General features: G+C 32.7%; 1 protein-coding gene across 26 annotated transcripts in view; it reads right to left on the bottom strand.

Moving 5' to 3' along the window:
- The window catches only part of LOC148621360 (uncharacterized), a 99188-nt gene that overhangs the window by 55695 nt on the left and 26861 nt on the right, over positions 1-16632 (bottom strand). For 23 of the 26 annotated variants that reach the window (XM_088575582.1, XM_088575578.1, XM_088575585.1 and 20 more), the window contains exons 1-3: positions 9943-10148; positions 4508-4615; positions 3437-3763 (exon numbers count right to left, since the gene is read on the bottom strand). In XM_088575582.1, coding sequence (XP_088431708.1) covers positions 3437-3763; positions 4508-4565 — 385 coding nt within the window. In that variant the 5' untranslated portion in view covers positions 4566-4615; positions 9943-10148. The other 3 variants (XM_088575580.1, XM_088575581.1, XM_088575579.1) reach the window with 3 other exon arrangements.

The raw sequence follows: 16632 nt of genomic DNA, 5'->3' as shown, positions 1-16632 counted from the left end.
ATTAAATTAAATGTGGAAACCATTGATAGTAAAATTCTTATTCAGGACAGATCTTTCAATTAATAATGGAATTGTTTTTTTTTTCGCGGTTCAGTGGGAAAATCTTTTCACCTCAATCATTTCTGTTGATTTTGGTTTGGATAATGATAAAGCTCATGATTATTTCTGGTATTGGTATAACAAAAATAAGTGTGGTGTATATGTCAAAGAAACCAAAACCCTATCAAGGTGTAAATTTCAGCCCAAAGCAATCCATTTGTATTTAATGAATAACTAGGAAATCCTCATACCACAGCTGACCCAAAAAACATAAATTCTACACAAGTATAGCGAAGGACCTGCCCCTATATACTCATGTAACATAAACAAATAATTATATAAAGCAAGACATACAGATGCGAAAAATTCTTTACTTGGGACAGGCGCAATACATGTGACGGAGTTAAAGTACTTTGGCGTAATATAACAACACCCCACTCCCCTTGTAAAACCTGACTCATGTGGAAAAATATTACACAATTAAACACACCTACAAATCATTTAAAAAAGGCCTTGTTAGAACGAAAATAAAGAAACTGAATACAATTTCACAAATGTACAAACTACGGACTACTGGCAGTAAACTGACATGCCGGCTGCAGACCAGTTTATACGTAAAAAGCAAGTATTTTGTATTTGACAGTGAGTTTCTTGTATCGGTTGACACATTTTGTGAATATTTTTTACGAGCTTTTGATTTCAAACACTTTCATGTAGTTATTTTTCGATAATGTAAAGATGCCTTTCGTTAAAATCCGAAGCATTATTACAAATACGAGCAAATTTAACCAATTATGATGTGTAAACTACATGTAATGGTGACAAAGGACGTAACCATCTAAAAACGAAAAGATGACAATGGGGAATAAAAAAATCATCTATTTTATCGTAAATGTTAGCATTAAGTTTACAACTATCGATATGACTTCTAAGATAATGAAACGGACATTCTTATTGTCAACATTTGTTTTATTCAAAGAAAGTTCCACAGGATATATATCTTAAGTATATATATTAAAGTTATCGTTGTGTAGAGCCAAAATATCTTCCAAATACATAAAGTTGATTTTAAATTTTTGTACAAAATGTTGTCAGGAAGGGTCTTATTTTTTCTAGTTAAACATTGTGATTTGTAACATTACAGCAAGAGGTCTGCAATAAGGGGTGCACATTTTCTCCACATAACTGCATTTTTATCTTTAAAAATAGTACTATATGAAAATATGAAAAGTGCGTTACATTAACTTTATGGTACAATGCACAACATATGAAAAGTCAAAAGTTGTTTTTGCATTTTAATTTGGAAAAAAATAGATATTGCTTTAAACATGTTTGTATCACTATGCGTAATTCCTAATAAATGACGGAGATGTCCAAAAATAGTGTGAGTTAATGCATTTTTGACTAAAATCATTAGGGTCGGTTGCAATGGCAACGGTCTTGATATTTCCATACTTGAAGTGTCCTTATTTGTTCAATGTCAATGTCTTTACAAGGATCATCAAATTCTGAGACTATGCATGTCTGACTGTCGTAAATAATCTGCGTCCTAACAGAGAATTGGTTGATTTTTTTCCGCTAGTTTTGAAGCAACTCATGTTTATCCATGATTACTACGTTACACGTAATCGATTTCAGAAAGAAAAGAAATACCGAGACTGTAATTTCTTTTCGATCAGACGTCGGTATTGGTATTTTACGTGACGTTGGCATTTTACCAAAAAACATAGAACTATATTAATTTTAGAATTGATCACGCTCTCACATTACAAAATCTAGTATTTTATCACGATAAGTAGAAAGTGCATTGTTAATACTAGCACTATATATTTATATGATACTGATAAAGATGATGATGAGCTTTTTATTTTATCCGAAGGAAATTATTTGACAATACATAAAAAAATCGACGATAAAAAAAAAGAACAAAAGAAAAAATATAAATATCATTATCTTGAAACCCATTTAACAAGAGGTGTCTTCAATATGATCATAGCTGTACACAGTGATCGTGATATTTAATGAATCATAGATGACTATCCCTGGACTAAGAGGGAGTCTTTAAAAATATAATATAATTAAAGGCTTAGCCTATGAACATTTCTCTACATATTCACTTAATCAATAATGCACTGCCACAATGTATGTTCGTATATGTCTGAAACAACAGGAATACATCTAAATACATAGGACATCGTCATGCGATTGCAAAACTTGTACATTGTATATGCTTATGCAAAGGAAATATACATTTATATAAAGAATATAAATGTATTAAAGTAATAAATGAATTAAAGTAATAAATGTAATTTCGTTCTTAAAGGCGCAAAACAGAAAATAATTCCAATAAAGTGTGATATTTCTATTAAAATTAAAAAAAGAACAACAGGTTCTTTATGTGTAAACAACGGATAAATAAATAAATATATGATATTAAGACTTGAAATTTAATACACAAAGTCCAGGCAAAATTTATCTTATGTTATTCACTGAAATTATTTGAATGTTTCATTACGGTTATGCCTCATTTTTAATGCAATTGATATGCAAGATTTAAAAAAGATGGGATTAAAAAATCGGTTAATTCTTAAAGAAAGAATGAGGAAAACATAAAGAAACTAATTTCATAAATTGAAAAATACGGGACACAAATTACATGTTTTATCTAGTCATGAAACAAGGATCAGTATGATATCAGTACTCGTTTATTGTTCGACCACCATTAAATATAGAAATTGTTTTGATTTTCGAAGCCCACAAAAGGAAGTTTAGAGCGGGTGCTAAGAAGAAGGTGCATCGTCAATACTAGCACTATATATTTATATGATACTGATAAAGATGACGATGAGATTTCTATTGTATCGGAAGGATATAATTTGACGATAGATGAAAAAATATATATAAGATAAATTATCATTATCTTGAAACCCATTTAACAAAAGGTGTTTTCAATATAATCATATCAGTACACAATGATCGTGATATTTTGTGAATCATTGATGGCTATCCCTGAGCTATAAAGGAGAATTTTTTCGACGAATTGATTAAAAGAATATAGTCTTTAAAAATATAATATAGCCTTTATAAAGGCTTAGCCTATGAAAATTTCTCTACATATTTACTTTATTAATAATGCACTGCCACAATGTATGCTCTTCTGAGTATACATATATCTGTATTTGCATGTAAAATGATGTTTCATATGATGATTTCAATTAAAACACTGTGTGTTGGGATTAAAATAAAATATAATGCGGACTAAACCACTATATATGTTATAATTGCTAAAAAAAGAAATGATTCCTTTCTGACAAAAGAGTATGAAGCAATATTGATTCATCGGCTTCTAACTATTCCTTAGATTTAGAAATTTGACAATACAAATTAAAAGAATTACCTTTAAACACATCTTGTTCAGTTAAATATTTTGCTTCACTTTTGTTAAAACTAACTGAACATTCGTAACTGATGTTTATATCTCTTTTTGATAAATTTCGTATTTCTAGAGTAAACCCATCCTCGACAAACTGACCAAAATATTTATTTGTTGCAGGTACAGTTTGATTCATGGTAACTGCAAAGGTAAGCATGCGGTCTGGGTCATATCTATCCCATCCCGCTCGATACTTGCAATTCTCTATGTTGCATGAATTTGATAAACATCGTAGGGTTACAGTCTGTCCATAGTGAGTCACTTTTTCTGAGATTACCCATTGCAAACTTCCTGAAACATAAAAAAAACACAATTATAAATCCGATACATTATAAAATCAGATTTGTTCATAGCAACTAAATTTAACAGTTTTGAAGTTCTAGAACAGAAGAAGAATCGACTATAATGAATTGGACACAATATGATATTTTTTTCTGTTACAAAACACTATTTTATCTCTATCTACTGATTACAATATCTAATAAAAGACTAATGCGGTGTAAAGGTGTCTATAGTGAAGAGAGTGTCACGCTATGTTCCGATAGTTCTTGAAATATATTAAAAGAAAAAGAATATTCATGGAAAATTCAAACTGTGCTTTAGATAGATTTTGAAGACACGATTTGGAAAAAACATTCCCTCATTATTGCGTTAGACTGTAAAACCACTTCAATCGTAGAGATATGTGTGATTTAACTATCTGTTTGGTGAAATTTGGGCAGAAGTATACCACTTTTTCACTTTCAGCATTTTTTTTCAACTCACGGTTTGTATACTTTTTTCATGCTTTACTACATAGTAAAACCCAAAATCAAGACTTTCAACTCTTTCTTTTTTTATTTATTAACAATGTAAACCTATTCATATGAAATGTATCTTCATAAATATTTTACTATAAATCCAGTTTAGATGTAACTGCTAAAAGGGCATATAAACTGAAATGCGTTGAACAAACATATTGAATTTAAATGGATAGATAAACGAGAAATACGTATATTTGACTTCATAACTGAAAATTGTAACGAAAACATATACCTTGTGCTAACGTCAAGCAGCTTATAATACAACCAATAACCGTAAAAAAAACCTGCATTATGCGTAAATAGCCTGTATAATGTTGAATGCAAAAAAGTCATTCCAGAACTGAAAAATAAAAGAAATTGTAAATAGTTTATTTTTGCCTCGCTTAGACGCGATTATGTCTTCAGCATTGTGTCGTATGTGCTTAATCGTTTCGCTTCTGTTTATAAGTCGCTTCACCCATAATTAACGATTAACTGGTTCACTTTTTTCATAATTCTTTGTAAGATTTCAAACCTTTAGCTCACATGTGTTCAGCATATGTCTCTACTCAGCATGTATAATATCATATATATATTTGTCCCTTCATGTAGAAAACTAAAATTTGTGTTACATTTATTCCGCATCATGCTGTGCTCGGTATATTCTTGAATATGAGTCATTGTAATTTGATATTTAGAAACCATATTGAATATTTACATTATTTTAGCCGTTAATTTGATCGAGAAAAAACTTTTCCAATGTTTTACCTCTATATCATTTCACATTAAAAAACAACTCGTTGAAACTTTTTGAAACTTTGTTATTAGATTTGTATTAGAATAATAAACATGATATCAGTCTTGTATGAAAATTTTTATTTCTTTTGTTTTGCAAATTTAAGGTTTTAATATAGGTAAATAGCTGAAAATTGCCCTCTTTTTGTTAGTTTGGTAAAAATACAAGCCCGGTAACTCTTCTACTACATAAACTATTTATGTTAGATATCATAAAGTAATCCTTTCAGAGTGAATTTGATTAAATATTCAGTTAGTTTTTCTTTAAATAGTTTGTTAAAATAACCCAAAATATCAATTTAAAAAAACCTGTCAGCTGAAGTACGATAAAGTTTTTTATATTTCATATATATTTTTACTGAGGTTTTAACCTAACACAACTCTACACAACCATGGAATACGAATCATCAATCATTTTGCAATATTTGCTACCGTTAAGCCTTATCTTTGTTCTTCTGATATCCTTAAATAAACAGACACAGGCAAATATATATATTATATCTTACAAAATAGATAATAATACAGAACGAACAGATATGGTAAAACTGAACAAAAGCACCAAATACAACCTATACAGTAAAGCGAATACTTCTGAGATCTCTAGAAATGAACCATGTAATAATACGATGACAATAGGAGAAATAATGCCATACTTTGAACTGTTTAATCTTTATGAAAATATTTTCGTAGGAGTATGTTCATAGAAAAAAATTCATGATTTAATGACATACACATGGTATTTAAAAAGGCAAGACTCGAATATATATTAAGCCAAATAGTTAACAAATAGGTTTGTTTTTGTTTGTTTGTTGGGGTTTAACGTCCGAGCAGCTATATTGCAGCTATATTCAGACGATGAATATGAAATTGATGATAAAATGAACATGAAATGATGAAAGAAAAAGGGATGGGACACAAGGGCAATGGGGTCGACAAATTTTGATTGCCACTGGAAATAGAGAGAGGTGGGTAGGGTCGGACAATTTAGCCTCCTGTGACGGAGCCTATGGTTCCTACTCCTGGGAAATACCACAGTAGGGTTCTTTAAAGTGCGAGGAACGTGGCATCTTTCCCAACACGGTGCACCACTATGGTTTTCAGTCAGGGTTTCCGTATCATAGCCTGACAACCCCAGCATGTAACACGCCAAGGGTACCCCATTCAATCACCTGGGGCACACATCCCAGTTTCTCTGTAGGCAAAGCGCCCTAGCCCCCGGCTAGGGTTCTGAGCACTATTTAGTCGCCTTTTACGACAAGCTTAGCGCTGCTACAGGCCTATTCTTTTAACACCCGGACCTGCACGGGGCGTTAACAAATAGGCATGATACGTAGTTTTGTCACACGACAACTTCATATTTACCACATAAGATCAAAGATGAAAACGAACAAATAGTAAAATAATATTAATATATAATCAATAGACAGTACTGTATTGCTCTCAGAAAGGAATGAGAATGTATATGTGATTTATAAGAGAACTGGACAGAAAGAGTAATCAAGGAAACCATGGTTCTGGTGGAAATTAAAAGAATGTAATTCAGGGACAAAGAATAGACAGGGTAAAATAACACACACACACACAGAAAATCATTTTCTCCTGCTTTTAATTGGTTCGTAACTAAGACAATATAGACGTTTGGAGTGTTTTCATTCTATTTTAGCTTCAGGTTGATGTTCCACTATTGATCTGTCTTACTGTGGTTTGTAAATGTACATAGGCAAATGCAAGGAGCTGGGGAGGGGGGTGAAAATAGTATATTTTGCCCCTGCCGTAAAATCAACACCTTGAGGTGATTCTCTGAATCCAACCTCTTTGATCATCATCACATTCCAATCATGGACATTAAATGCAAAATGTACAATTACATATACATGTACATTACAGGCAAAACACATTCAACAAAATATCGTCTATATGCACACCAAATAAGTTGATGAGCTATGTTGATGTATTAGGAAATCAGAATACAGTGTACATGGTATGTGTTAGAAACCAACAACTGATGCAGAAGGATGTACCAAGTGCAGCAATTTTTGAAATAAATAAAGCTAATATCGGTATTTGTGTATTAAATCAATGTTTTTGTGTATTACTCTATCAATCCGAATCCTATAAACATTGATAGAGTCATAAACAACATGCAAATGGATTTTTGCTTCTAGCTGTATGTCTATCAAGCCTTATCGAAATATCCAAACAGGCAACAACGGATAGTGTAGGACATGAGAAATTTTCAGGTATATAAATAATAAGATTATGGTCTCGTTATGCTTTTGGAAGATGCAATAAAAAATCATTTTACCCCCGCCTCTAAGAATGGGGGTATACTGTTTCAGCTATGTCCGTCCGTTACCAGAACTTTGTTAACATTTTTCCCAGAAAACACAGGCATTTAATATTTGTTATACAGTCTCATCTATTGGTCTTATACTCCACTTACCTGTCGAAGAACTACTTCCTGTTTATAGACTTGGAGACGAATTCATTTTTGGGGAAGCGAGATTTACTCACTAGAAGCTCTTAATTTTGCCAAATTCATCCAGTGAAATAATGCAAGATGTTTTTATTTTTTCTTGTTGTCTTGTTTCTTGGTCTTGTGGGTGTAAAAGAAATATGTTTTTTTGTCATCATCAATTCCAGGTTGCCTTGATTTTACCATTCGCCATAATTGTAATCAGTATGATCATGAAACAAACCTACATATAAAGTTAAATTAAGTATTACAAGAAAAAAAAATAAGTTGTATTTTTCTGCCCCAGTTTTGTCAGTATATGGACATGGTTAATTGATGTATTTAAGAGTGATTAAATATGCATATTGTTTAACATCCTCAATGACTGGGAATAAAATGAATGCATGTACATGATATAAGTGAACAAGTACTGAAATTAAATCGATTCTTGTATTTGAATAACATTTATTATATTTTTGCTTTTTTAAAGGTAATAGATATTTTAACGAAGAATGTAAAATACTTTGATAGGTAGCACTACTTACAAGAAAGAAGTATTTAAATGTTGTCCCATTTATAACATCTTACAACAATTTCACATTTATTCTAATAGTATAACAACATGAAAAGCATAACAAATTGGTACATGTAATACTAGTAGAATACAAACTTGGTTTTGTCAAAATCACGAATTGAAAGTTTCAATGATTTTCACCTAGTACATCTGATCCTATATGTACATGTTGAACAGGAAACAATATTAAATGTAAATGGATGAGCCGCTGATTCAGCTCTTGTCCGTTTTTTTTTTGTTTTTCTTCAGAAACTAGACATTATATATCATCTCAGATCTACAATTCAGTTTTGGTAAAAAAAAAACAAAAAACAAAAATGCCCTTTAGTGTGGCCTTTTTTGTACATTGAAAAAATGGCTCAGTCATTTAAAAAAAATTCACTCCGTAATATATAATATATAGAGATATGTGATCAACCCCCGTTGGCCAAACTAGGACTTGTTAGCTAGTCAAGAAAAGTCGGAAGGGGACTTTCAAATATTTTGTCCTATTATTATGCCATAATAATGCTTTCAAGTAGGTTATTCAAGTGGTCTCCTGCACGAAAAATATGTTTTTGTCTAGCTCAAAATCGTGTATTTTTGTGCTTTTTATCAAATGGAAAATGCCAGGAGACTAACGGACAGACAGACGGACATTCGACTGAACGTTTTTGCATAATAGAAAGTTTAGCCTTCATTCACACTTCATCCGAACTGTACATTTTTCTTGCTACTACATCTTAATGTGAGAAAACGTCATTTCCTGTTTATTTGTGATTGATGATCTAGTCGCTTGTTTTATTTTGTTTTTAATGGGGTAGGTTGGGAGGGAACGGGGGAGCTGGGTAGAACACCCATGAAAAATTCTGTAAGTTCTGCTCCACCAAGTTAAAAGGTCATAATAAATTATGTAATAGAGGGAAAGGGTTTACCAGTCATGCCATTTTACACATAAAAAGGGTGAGGGGTACTGACTTCGGGAGTAGATGTTTACACATAGAAGCGGAAAAGCTTATTTCGACACGTTCTACTACTTTCATGTCTAGACATTTTTGCACCTCAGAAAAATGAAAAATGGTGGATATCGTCTAAGCAAATAATGAACGAACAATACTCGTTTAACACATGTAAACATGATCCGACAGTACATAGATTGAACATGCGCGAAAGCGTATCATAACACACAGTCCAATGACGGTCTCCGAATTGGTATATTTTCACCAAAAAAAAATCGCGATTGTTTCAAAGACAAATTTAGGAAGTACACAACACTACTTGGGGATGGACACGTTAGGACGTGACCATTTTTGGCAAGATGAGAGGGGGTCATGACCCTATAATTCCGTGTTGGGTTATATTATGTTATACCTTTCTGTGGTACCACAGCTTAAGTTGGGCTTAAATAAGGCTTTATCTGTTACAGAGCGGCCTGTTCATGACTGGTACCAGTCAGAATTTTTCGTCTTCTGTTACCAGGGTGACTTATTTACATGTGGCCTATGTTAGGATCGGGCTCCTTGTTCACTCAGTAATGGACAGAGGAATTTTCAATATCGCTGTTACCAGCCTACCTTAGCCAATTTACTTCTCGGTGCTTTGTACCGTCTTGCAAGATTTCGTCTTTCCGCTTCATGTAGCCGTTTTGCCAAAACAACATTTCACATTTTAATGAATCTTTTATTAAGTGATTATTTTCGCGGTGATTAAATTTTCGCTATTTTCGCGATCAAAGTTGGAACGCTAGAATTAAATCATGCCAAATATTTTGAAGTAGAAAGAGAGTTATTCATCTTTGCCAGTCTTTCTCCTATCGCCAATATGATCTACACGCAAAAAAACACATATACGGTATTTAATCAGAAGTCTAAGATGAAACGCTTACCGTCAGATCATTCGACAAAGGAATTAAAACAAATGTCATAAACAAAAATCCAAAACATGATATTATTTTCCAGTCGCTGAAAACCACGATGAAAGCATTATTCCAATTAAGTCAATTCAAAATACACATGACTTTTAACTAGTCGTAGTCAAATTCAAACAAACGTCTAGGTAAAATTCCAAAACAACACAAATGAAAGCGTACACGATTACCTGTAGATATAATACGATTGACTGAACATACAAATAATTGACCGTAATATGAGATCAATTTTAGTAATGGCGGATTGGTCGATTTCCAACAATGAAAACTTTTAACTAGCTGTATGAACACGCAGTAGGATTTAAATCAGCTATGTTTTGGTGCTTTAAATGTTTTGAATGAATGGTTATAATTCACAACATATTACTGTTTATTTCAACACATATCAACAAAGAAATTATACCTGAATTTTTTCTATATGCGTATTAAAGGATGTGTTGGGTCATTCAATATATTAATTCTAACCAGAAACAACTGTTTCTTACTTTTGGGGAAGTTTGGTAGCTTACATTCAGCAATTACATTGTAGTTCATATCGGTGAGTCAACCAAACTGGGATGTTAACCATAAGACTTCTTGAGTCCTGAGTGATGATAGCAACGAAAGTTGAAAATAATTCTATCCTAATAGCTTATAGTTAACTCTAAAAATAATTTCTTCTGTTCCTATCCTTAAGATTCGCTTATCCCATTTGATAGTTAGTTTTACAATTATATGTTCATTAGTCTATGAGATAAATTCATTTAGCAATTAAAAAAAACACGCATCCTTCCTCAGCACAATTTTGTAGGTCTATAAACGTCAAAGATACACAAATTTTCGAAGTGCATTGGATCAAACACATTGTATTCTACACATGACAAAGGCTATTTTTTGTAACAGCAGAAAAAGTCCAGATAACATTGTTTTTATCTTCAAGACGTATTATATCCAATAATGTTATTATTGAACGAAAAATCAAGGGAACCAAGTTATAGCGGTAATCAAAAGAATGTAATCCAGGGATAAAGACCATACATGGAAAATAATCATACACAATAAAAAACATGAAGTAACTAAACTCATACATACATACAAAGTAACAAAAGCAAATGAGCTGGGACTCCACTAAAACTGGGAGCAAAGACCAGGTGCACCGGTAGGATAAGCATCCTCTGCTTTTCTAGAAACACCCGCCGAGTTGCTTATAAAAAGCCAAATCCTGGGTAGACAAACGAGGAACGGAAAACGTTTTGAAAGTATTTGAAGGTTGACATAGGTAATAAAATCTGTATAGGACCTATACTGCAACCACATAATTTTATCTGAATAATGTTCTTCTTTCTATTAACTATTAACTGCCGCACTTACACCTGTCAGAGAGGGTCTTCAGTCTAATTAGAACCCTTTTGTTTCTCTCGTACTATAATCAATATTTTCTCGAAACCCCCAATGCCGGATTAGTATTGGAATATAATCACCAAGATGTATGATTTTTCAACTCTGTATAAATATACTATAATCCCGACGGATACCCATAAAACATCGTTGTTATTCTAAATAAGATCGAACAGCTAGATACAAATACGAAATACTTGTTGATAATTCTCCATACTTTGTAAAAATCGATTCCGTATCAATTAAGAGCTGAAAGATGTCGTCAAAATGTTGGAATTTGTCCAATGTGGTAGATGTGTTTCCAACAGTCGGTTTGCAAACGAAAGAGACCAAGAAGAACCCCGCTACTTGATAACATATTCCATCACTATTATGAAGCTGACCTCATTCACAGTTGATCGTATCAAAAAGAACAGACATGGTTTAGCCAATCTCAGTTCAGGCAATATAGATCTAAATAAGGTACCTTATAACTACCCAAGTGTCTGGAATTTTATAAATCGCATCTACCCCTTGTATCATGGGGTAAAGGATACTTCAGAAACTATTTATACAGCCCTCATATCTTGACTTACTCTTAGAGAAAATGGCTAAAAGAAAACTCAAAATTAAACTATATCACACTAGCGATGACTTACCATTACACATTGTCAACAACCTTCATCTATGGTTACATTTGTTATCACCTGAGTTTTTGTATAACGATTCATAAGTTATTTCAGAGCTTCATAACTTTTTTTTACCGTGCTAGACCTCTTTCAATTAGGTCTCTGGCAAAGGTTTTATGTCGCTACACGATTAAAATCATCACTAAACAGTTTTATGTTCGTCATCATAAACACGCAAATCGTTGTATGTCCATCTGCACCTTGACTTCTTTGTTTACTGTGTCATAGTATAACTTCTTATTCGTGTAATCCGATGTGACATTTGGTGAACTACTCGGCGGGTGTTTCTAGAAAAGCGGTGGAAGTTCATTACATATTGTTAACTGCCTTCATCTATGGCAACATTATTTTAGCACCTGCGTATGAAGTTATTTCAGAGCTTGCTGAAACTACATGACAAGTATACCATGGCAGACTTCTAACCATTTGTCTTCTGGAACAGGGTTATGAGGCTACACGATTAAAATCATCACTACAAAAGTTTTATGGTCATCATCATAAACACGTGCATCGTTATAATATGTCCATTTGTAATTCGAGTACTGCTTTGTTTACCGTGTATTAGTTTTCCTTTCTAGTTTTGTCTACTCCGGACATGATATTTACATTAGTGAACTTATCGGCGTGTTTTCCCGAAAATAGCAGAGGACGCTTACTTTATGAGTACAACTGTAGGGTAAGTAAGGATTAGTTTCCTCTGGTATAGTGGAAGTATACGTTACCAATTTTAAATACCCTTCCTGGTACATATCAATACAGAACAAATTAAAGAGTACAATATTACCTGTAGGTAAAGTACCATTAGATCAATCACAGAATGTGTAACACCATACACATTATTGATTTGTAATGTGTGTTGATCGATTGTCAACAATGAAATCTATAATATTAGTTACACGAATACGCAATGAAGTTAATTGTGTTTTTGCTCTTTAAATCAATAGATATAATACACAACATATTACTGATTATTCCACTAAGTATATACATTATTTTCATATAGGATTTATTACTGTTTACGTTTTAAAGGTTGGATGGCGTCATTCAGTATATTTATTCCAACATTAAACAAAATTAACAAAAATAAAAAAAATTCCACACAACTACCGTCATCTCCTCGAAAAAAAACTTAAGTAAACACTGACTACTGAGCTCTTTTAAAATATAGTGTTTTATTTTCTTTGTAAATATCCTATGAGCGAATCAATGATAATATTAAATTTGCTATCCTTAACAATTTGACAACAATATCATAACTATGTTCCTTACGAATTAGCCTATTCAACGGCTTATTGGGTGAGTATCGAGCTTTCCTAGCTTTGTGTAAAATATTACTGTAAAACAAAAGGTGAGAAGTACACGAACGTAATAATCCTTTAAAAATACATCTATATTTAAGAATAAGTTCCTTGTATCGTTACAAATGTTGTGAATTTTTTTTTGCGAGCTTTTGATATCGGAAACATTAATGTAGTCGTTTCTAGGTTACATAAAGATTCCTTTCGTTAAAATCTAGAACATTGTTACATATACGAGCAAATCAAATCAATGGTGATATGTAAATACCATGTGATGTTGATATGGGGACGTTGCCTTCTGTTGACAATAGGGAATGAAAAAAAGCATCCTTTTTATCGTAAAATTTAGTTTCCCACTATCGATAAATCTAAGATCAAGAAATGGAAAGTCTTTTTTTGCCAATATTTACTTTATTTAAAGAGAGTTCTACAGTATGAAAATCTTTAGTATAAAATTTGAAGTCATCGTTGTTTAGAGCTAAATTATTGTCCAAATTGTCCAAATCTGTAAATGAATTATTTATTTTTTCTACCCAATGTCGGTTTGGAAGGGTCTGTATTTGTTCTAGCTTTAAATTGTGGATTGTAACAGAACATTGACTTTATAATTATGCATATTAACTACAAAAACCTATCACTGTGTATGGTTGAATCCTGTCATGAGTTCGGAATATATAAATATCATGCGATTGTAAAGAAATGAAAGACAGGACATATATCCTGCAAGTAATCATATCCTCCATTTATTCAAATTATCTCGACTCATCTGTAAGATAGAAACTTCATATCGGTCAGTTAACCGAACTGTGATGTCAACAATACGACTTTTGAGTCTTGAATGATATTTAAACAAAATCTGAAAATAATCCGATCCAAGAGGCTTAATTCTGAAAATAGCATTTTCTGTTCATATCCTTAAGATAACTTTATCACATTTGATAGTTCGTTTATAAAGATAAGGTCATGAGCCTATGAAATGATGTTCTAATTAATTAAATTTAAGCACGACCCCTATCTCCTAACTTTTTTTGCAGGTCTATAAGTGTCAACAATACAACGTTGTTGAAGTACTACCAAAGTATTTTATTCTACACATGACAAAAACAAGTATGTTCTTGTACAAACACACAAGTTAAAAACAATCTCGTTTTCTTCTGCTAAGCGTAATATATCCATTAATGATATTATCGGTGGTAGGCATAGGGAATAGTATATGCATGATACCCATAGTGCAACCACACTCCTCAAAGAATGAAAAAAAAGGTTGAACTGCAAAATTTTCTATTTTCAAAACTATCAACTGCCACACATAGTAACAAAAGCAAATGAGCAACTCCTACTCCACCAAAAACTGGGAGCATGGACCAGGTTCATTGGTAGGGTAAGCGTCCTCTGCTTTTCTAGAAACACCCGCCGAGTTTCTCATATAAAGTCAAGTCCGGGGTAGACAAACGAGGAAATAAAAAACTATGACCTAATGAATAAATCAGTTTTAATGGTGCAGATGGGTACACCATATCGATCGACGAACTTATGATGACGACCATAAAAGTTCTGTTGTGATGACTTCAATTTTGTAGCAACATAACCCTGTTCCAGAAGCCTATTTGATAGAGTTCTAGCGCGAAACAAAACGTCTGCGCAGTTTCGGTAAGCTCTGGCATAACATATGAGTTGTGATATGAACACTCCATAGAGGGTTTTCAGTCTAACCAAATTTTTTATCAATCTCGTAGTATGATCTGATTTTTCTCGAAGCCGCCGATGCCGGATTAATATCGGAACATTATAGCATCAAGAAGTATAATTTTTAAAAGTTTTATACATATACTACTATTAAACGTATATACAGTTTGAATCTCGATCCACATTCATTATACATCGTTGTTACTCTGAATAAGATGGAACACATAGATACAGTTACGTAGTACTTGGTGAAGATTCTCCATACTTTGTAAAAAATGATTCCTTATCATTGAAGCTTGAAAGATGTTGTCAAAATCTTGGAATATGTGATCGACACAGTATTTGTCCAATGTGGTAGTTATGCTCTCAACGGTCGGTATGCAATCGAAAGAAACCAAGTAGTGCTCAGCTACTCGATGACCTATTCCATTACTATTATGAGGCTGATTTCATTGTTGATGTTATCAAAACGAAGAAACATCGTTAAGCCAATCTCAGTTTAGGCTATATAGATGACGTGTTGTCTTAAAATATCATAGATTCTGGGATTTTATGAATCGCATCTAACCCTTAAATCTGTCGATTAAGGACACTACAGAAATTATTAAGTCAGTCTTCATATCTTGACTTACTCTTATAGATCTGCGGAACAAGAAAACTCAAGATTAAACTATACGACAAAGGCGATGAATTCCCATTACATATTGTCAACTTCCTTCATCTATGGTAACATTCCTTTAGCACCTGCGTATGGAGTTTTCGTATAACGATTCATAACTTATTTCAGAGCTACATGAGATTTTTACCGTGTTAGACGTCTTGCAATTTGTTTCTGGAACAAGGTTATGTCGCTACACGATTAAAATCATCACTACAAAAGTCGTATGTGTATCATCTTAAACATGTAATTTGTTATAATGTGTCCATCAGCACCACGTGACATCTTTATTTACCGTGTCATAGCCTAACTTCTTGTTTCGTCTAATCCAAATGTGACATTTGGTAAATTATTTGGCGGGTGTTCAAAGAAAAGCAGAGGAAGCCCACTTTACCGGTACAACTGTAAGGTAAAGTTAAGCTTCCTCTGCCGTAGTGGAAGTATATATGTTACCAATATCTTCAATCTATGCCGATATTGTCTGCTTTAAGAATCTTAAGTGTCAGTCGTTGTAAGAATCAGGCAGTGGGTGAAACATGGTATAAAAACCCATCATTTTGATAATGTAATTTGCCTATTTGCACCATCAGAATCAAGGAATAAAGATAAGATTTTCCATATCATGTTGGACCATTGAGTTACGATTTCATTGAAATGCACTAAAAATGAATATTTTAAGGGCAGATAACTCTGTCTAAAACCTTTTTTTCTAAGATTCTATTGAAACATTTCTGAGCAAATCCAATGATGGTCTTTTTAAATTGGGAGAGCATCCTAGAGTGATATTTTATTGACTTACTCTTAAATATGATCTATAAATAACATTAATCCTCAATTGGCAAAGTCTGCAAACTTTTGTCTTTTCAACATTAATTAATTGCCAACAAAAGCCATATGTATGCTTGCTGGCTATGCAATACTAAATTAATATTGAATATATGTATGGGGCGTGCAAAAAGTA

Source organism: Perna viridis, chromosome 3 (genome assembly GCF_037379345.1).
Source record: "Perna viridis isolate PV_CMFRI_1.1 ecotype Kerala chromosome 3, ASM3737934v1, whole genome shotgun sequence".
NCBI classification, from domain to species: domain Eukaryota; kingdom Metazoa; phylum Mollusca; class Bivalvia; order Mytilida; family Mytilidae; genus Perna; species Perna viridis.
This window is presented reverse-complemented; position numbering and strand designations above follow the sequence as displayed.